The 6890-nt window shown below is 36.6% G+C and overlaps 1 protein-coding gene across 1 annotated transcript in view; it reads left to right on the forward strand.

Annotated features, from left to right (window-relative positions):
- The window catches only part of ephx2 (epoxide hydrolase 2, cytoplasmic), a 30272-nt gene extending 28006 nt beyond the window's left edge, over positions 1–2266 (forward strand). The window contains exon 20 of the mRNA XM_052146159.1: positions 1573–2266. Coding sequence (XP_052002119.1) covers positions 1573–1657 — 85 coding nt within the window. The 3' untranslated portion in view covers positions 1658–2266. The remainder of the gene's footprint in view (positions 1–1572) is intronic.
- Positions 2267–6890: the final 4624 nt, after the last annotated feature.

Raw genomic sequence — 6890 nt, forward strand, 5'->3', positions numbered from 1 at the left:
ATAATGTTGCTTACCATGTTGCTTAATCGTCTCTCCTTTTCTTACAAAAATGTAACTTTCTTGAGGCTTTAAAGGCTGAAATGTGAAGCTTATAATTGTATAAAATCACTTATTAATTCTTCTGTTAAAAGGCTTTAATTGGTTGTTTCTATGGGCATTCACTGCCATTGTTAGTGCCTCATTGTAACCCAGATGTTTGCTATTTTAAAGAAAAGGTGGAATGAGTCAAAATACATTTTTGTGGTAGTCCACATTACACCACAATTGCTGTTGATTGAGCTTAACTTGTATTGAACCCAAAATATTCCTTTAAGTCTTCAGACTTACGGTCACAATCTGAGGGAGGACCAAAGGCAATTTTCGAGAAGGGCTTTATTAAAATAAAACAAAGTACAAACAAAAGCTTTCACGAGGGAGAGAAACAACAAATCAGGCCAATAAACAAACTAAAACAGAAAACCGACTGAGATACAAGAACAGACAGGAGCTACGAGCAACAACAGACAACCTTGCAAAACAATCTGGCAGAGACATGAGGTATGAGGATTGAAGGCACAAAATATAGGAAGAAAAGCACATGACTTTGCAGACAAATATGTGTGAACATACAAGACCAAAACGGACACCAGTGCACATGCTGATGAAGAACCAAACACAGCCATGTGCACTCACACAAGACACAAGACTGACAGTAGAAGCGCATAACAAGAGAACCGAACCGGAAGCCATGTGCTCCAAAACGACGAGACATGCAGCATGAGTGTCTGGATCCCGACCCAGACCCGAAAACTGAACTAGACTGAAGAGTTAGGACCCAGACACCACGCTCCAAACATAAAAACACAGAACACCGAACATGGGTGTTAGAATCGTCACATCACAATAAACATGACTGACCAAAGTGACAGGATTCTGACAATTACGATTTTCACTTGGTGAACAATAAATATCGCAAACCTTTTTAAACATTTAATATCACCTGCTGGATATGAATTATAAGTATCTACAATTTAATTTTCACTAAAATGATATCTTGATATCAGCCATTGAATTACTACTATTGAAAATGCTAATTTTAGATATCATAATAAAAAATAAAAAAATATTCTTGATAACAAAAATGGAATATCAAATTGTTTAGAACTATTAATATCCGTAACTGCATTTTCACATGTACAGCCGTGGCCAAAAGTATTGGCAGTGACATCAATGTTGTGTTTTCGCAAATTCTTCTGCTTCTGTTGTTGTGTGTTGATTCACTTTGTTTCTAGATTATTGTGCAGATTGATCAGATGCATTTTAAATAATTGCAAAAAGCTTTATTGGCCAAAAAAATTTACTTAATCACAAAACCCAAATGTCAATGTTTTTTGGCCCTGGCCCAAGGTTTTTCCACTGTGACCTCTCCTCAACAAGCAGTATAATTTGTTCAAATGTGTCCCTTATGAGTAACATTAATAGTGATGCTTGTCTTTGCAAGCACTACTAATGACCTAAATCCATTGGCAGACCTAGTCTTTTCATGTTATATCACATGGTATTTAGTCCATACTATCTCCATTTCCTCTTTAGGCCTGCAGAGCTGAATAAAATCCTCATCTCCTGGCTGAAGGAAACACATCTGAAAGCCTCAATCCCATTTCATCCGAAGTTATGAGCCAACTTCTTCTTGATTTAACTATATGAGTTTTGAGCCAGCACAGCTAACAGCGTTCTAATGTCATGACTTGCTAATGACCTAATAATGGACCATTGTCATTTCGAGTTGCTTTAGTGAATTTGAATGGTCCTTTTACTCTGCAATAACAAAGAGCATAGCTCTCAATTATGCCAGTTTTTGTAATGTAATAACAGCTTCTTCTTTTTTTTTTTAAGAAAACCAATAAAGTTTGATCCTCTGCATTGTAATAAACTAAATAATACAGATTTATAAAAGAGTGTTTATAACACCAATGATGACAACTCTTACTCGAACAATATTGATTCATTTCCATCTTTAGTTAGTATAATGTTTTCAGGGTCATCATGAAGAAACCTGAAGTCTCATCGCTTCAACTCTTATCTAGAATGGTTAAAGGGATCTCGCTGTAATTTCCTGAGGCATAGCTTTGATTACAGTCACTGAGTGTAGTCCTTAAGGACAGAGCTGATCTCTTTGTTAAAGCAGTATGAATTCCTTGACCTGAGATTGCTGTTTTATAATGGAGTGTGGAGAGGAAGTAGAACTGCTCTGGCTGTTTCATTACAAAGTAAAAAATAATTTCAAATAGCCTATTAATGGGTCATTTTTTACAGTTACAAGCAAGTCAATGTTTCATAAAGTGATATTCATGCTGCTTCATTTAGACTTCCAGTTTGCTAGGATTCAAATTAGGTTTTTGCTTGGGATACTACAGCAATCTCACCCTGTAGTCTGGTGAAAGAGTAATGTAATGAGACTTTTTGGTGAATTATGTAGTGCTTTTTACTGTAACTACCCTAGAAAGGATTTTTAGGCATTGTTGATTCAGGTCACCAGTAATGACAAAATTGTATTTCTGAAATTAAGTCTTATTTGAGTTTAAACAAATTCTTCTTAATTGCCAATGATAGATAATGATGATATCAGTATGTATAATGGGTTTATTTTAGCTCTGTTTTAGGACAAACATTGTAAAAGATGTATGTTTATGCAACCAGAACACCCTAGCAAATGTATAGTAACGCACTAAAAACCACACAGAACACCTAACCACATGCTGAAAACCACACACAACACCTAGCAACATGCTAAAAACCACTCTGAACACATAGCAACATGCTAAAAAACCACACAGAACAAAAAGCAACACACTAAAAACCACACAAACTCATTACAACATGCTAAAACCACACAAAACAAAAAGCAACATGCCAAAAACCACACAGAACAAATAGCTACATGCTAAAAACCACACAAAACAAATGGCAACATGCTAAACACCACACTGACCACATAGCAACATGCTACCACACAGAACCCCAAGCAACACACTAAAACAATGCAGAACCCATAGCAAAATGCTAAAAACACACAGAACAAATAGCAAATAGTGGTGGTGGCGTAGTGGCTAAAAGCACAGGGCTGTTAATCAGATGGTCACAGGTTCTAATCCCACAGCCACCACCATTGTGTCCTTGAGCAAGGCACTTAACTCCAGGTTGTTCCAGGGGGATTGTTCCTGTAATAAGTGCACTGTAAGTCGCTTTGGATAAAAGCGTCTGCCAAATGCATAAATGTAAATGTAACATGCTAAATACCCCAATGAACACCTAGCTACATGCTAAAACCACACAGAACAAATAGCCACATGCTAAAAACCACACAGAACAAATAGCCACATGCTAAAAACCACACTGAACACATAGCAACATGCTAAAAGAACACCTAGCAACATGCTAAACCCCCACAAAGAACACCTGGCAACATGCTAAACAAAAAACACCTCGCAACATGATAAAAAAAACACAAAGAACACTTAGCAACATGATAAAAAAACAAAACAAAAAACACCTAGCAACATGCAAAAAAAACTAAATTGAACACAGAGCAACATGCTAAAAACCACACAGAACACTTAGCAACTCATAATCACTTTCAGAAGAGTATATTTGACAGAATCATTCTATATTCATCAGATGAAGGTCGCACAGGAGGGACAGACACTTTATCAGTAATACCGCTGGTCCTCAAGGGCATTCTTATTGCAAGGTTTAGTGTCCGCAAGGGACAATCCACAAGGTTAAAATGTCCATTCCCAACAGTGATGCATTGAGATCATTGGTAAAATACAGATTTGAAAGACACGAAAACTGACCATTAAAGGCATTTCCAAAAACCACACATTGATTATTAGTGAAAACTCTTCAAGGTGCGATTGTCTATTATCTAAATGTGTGGTGGATTGCACATATTTCTTTAAAACAGAAATGCAAGCCAGTTTGGAAATGTTTGATGGATGCTTCCTCTAAAATGGCCCTTGATGGTTTTATACTTTTATCAATTTAACATGTTATAGAGGAATTCTATGGGCTGCATACATAAGGTAAGAGGTTTGTTCAAATCTAACCCTAAGAATGAGTAGCCTAATAGTGCTTGTTTTTGCTTGTGAAATGCTCATCTGACAGTCAATTGATCCTTTTTGTTTGCCAGGTTATAATACAGGCTGTTTAAACCTGCTCTATTCAGTTGGGTCATACATGAATGTTGCTCTCAGATATGTTGTTCTATCTCATATCAGCACTCGGCAAACACTTTTGACTATCAGGAGTGTGATGAGGCAAAGCAGCATTCTCCTTTCTGTGTTGTCCATTCTTCTTTAAACACTCAACACAATTTATATGATCACAACATTGATGGGCTGGAGCCAGCATGAGGGAGTTTCAGGCCAGTTGGTGGGACTGTTTAATTAGTTTAATTAGTCACTAAATATGATATTTGTTGATGGTGTGTTTTCATGTCATGAATATAGCGTTGTGATTATTGCACAGTGTTGTTGCCAATTCTCCTGATTTAACTTTCAGATATACACTGTAGCTTAAAGCAATTAAATCCATCCATCCATCCATCTTCAACCGCTTATCCGAAGTCGGGTTGCGGGGGCAGCAATTAAATAATATGTAATATATATTCAATATGTGCAAAAACTACAGATAACTATAGCTGACATTTTTATCATGGGGAAAAATGCAGATCGACTGTCAGAGCTTGTTGACACAATTGGGAAGTCATTTAGCCATTTCCCAAGCAAGTATTTGACCTGTTGTATTTTTTCTATGAGACAACATTTCTAAGCATGGTAAAAATGTTGCTACTTTTTCTATGTTCAGTTGATTTGTTGAAAAAACCAAAAATAAGGGTGAATTTTTGCAAACCTAAATTCAGAGCAGTGCAAGTCTGAGGGTTCAATATTTCACCTAGGTAATGTTATCTAGCAGGCAAACATAGGTGAGTTTTTGCCGACATTGCAGGAATGACAGAGACGTTACTTATGGGTTGAAAATGATTTAGCAATGTTTTCCATGGTATGCCGTTGATTTCCAGAATTTTTTTTTTTAAATTAGTTTATTTTCTCCCCAATTTGGAATTCCCGATGCGCTCTAAATCCTCGTGGTGGCGTAGGGACTCGCCTCAATCCAAGCGACAGAGGATGAATCTCAGTTGCCTCCGCATTGAGACGGTCAATCCGCACATTTTATCATGTGGCTTGTTGAGCACCACAGAAACGTAGCGCATGTGGAGGCTTCACACTATTCTCCGCAGCATCCACGCACAACTCACCACACGCCCCATCGAGAGCGAGAACCACATTATAGCGACCACGAGGAGGTTACCCCATGTGACTCTACCTTCCCTAGCAACAGGGCCATTTTGGTTGCTTAGGAGACCTGGCTGGAGTCACTCAGCACGCCCTGGATTCACACTCTCGACTCCAGGGATGGTAGCAGAAAATGTGTTTTTATGAATCTATGATTTGTGTGTGTGTGTGTGTGTGTGTGTGTGTGTGTGTGTGTGTGTGTGTGTGTGTGGTGGGGCCAATGAAAATGTTGGCAGGGCAAGTAAAACTCTTTACTAGTGGCCCAACAGAAAATAAAAATAATACTCAACTACTGTTGAGTTCTATATTAATCTCTAAACGTATAAACATATTATCTACACTGCATATAGTTTATACATTAGAAATGCAAGTGATTATTTCTCTTTATGGTCATCTGTAAAGTAGGGAGAAAACAGCAATATGCCACTCACTTTCTTTTGATGTGTGCCGAATGTAATTATTGTCACTGACGTGAGAGATTACTTTGATCACTCAGCTCTGATTTTATGTTTAATGCTGCCTCAATGAATTTAGAATGGGATTCAATATAGCATTCATATTGCAAACAATGGAGTTCCAGTTCAGTGATTTCCTTTTGAGTGTGCTATTCCTTTTTATTCCCAGGTGGATTCTATTACCAGCAAAATACAAAATTTATACGTGCATTTGCCAATGGTTTAGACTTTGCTTTTAACTTTCACACATAATTATTGATTAGGACTTTCAGCCAAATTCTATTACATTTAAAAAGGGAAGGTGTTGAAAGCCAGAATCTGAATAATACATTTTCCTTAACAAAAGGATAGAGAGGTTTTTGTGCTGATAAACTGGTTTACTGTGCAAACAATTATGCATTCTTTGTTTGCTCAAATGCATGAACTGGGAAGCTTGTTATTAAAGTCCAATCTTAAGACTACAACTTTATAATAGAGTATCATGCTTAATACAAAAAGACAGCCAATTTACACAAGGCTCATTATGAAAGAGAATATGTATTATTTTTTTATTTTATTAATTAATTGGCTTTTTTACAGCGAGACATGGCAATAAGATTTAGAATAATGAATTATGCAAATTATTTTGAAGTGCCTATTTAGTTTGACTCTTTCACTTAAATGGATGTCTTATCAAAGTAAATTATAAATCTGCATAACACTACAGAGGCTATATGCAAATTGGGTCTTAGGCGATTAACATCAAAAAAGAGTGGTCGGCTATAGATTATGCAATAAGATTTGTCATATGTGTAACTCATTTTGAGGTACATGGTTGTTAATTTCATTAAATAAATAGCAGTTATTCTTTTTTATTTGTTCTTTGTAATTGTATAGAAATAGGCAAAAATGCTCATGCTGCTCTTTTACATAAAATGAAAGTGAGCCGATGAAATTGTATTGTAATTAACGGCAAGGCTGTCATATAGACACACCAAGAGGGGATGATTTTCAGTAAATAACTTATTCAGGCTATATTATGGCTTCTGCTGTGTGTGAGTCGTATGGACAAATTTTATGGTCCTTTTTTGGTCCTTTTTGACAATTAAACAATGTTTTT

Source organism: Xyrauchen texanus, chromosome 16, assembly GCF_025860055.1.
Source record: "Xyrauchen texanus isolate HMW12.3.18 chromosome 16, RBS_HiC_50CHRs, whole genome shotgun sequence".
NCBI lineage: Eukaryota > Metazoa > Chordata > Actinopteri > Cypriniformes > Catostomidae > Xyrauchen > Xyrauchen texanus.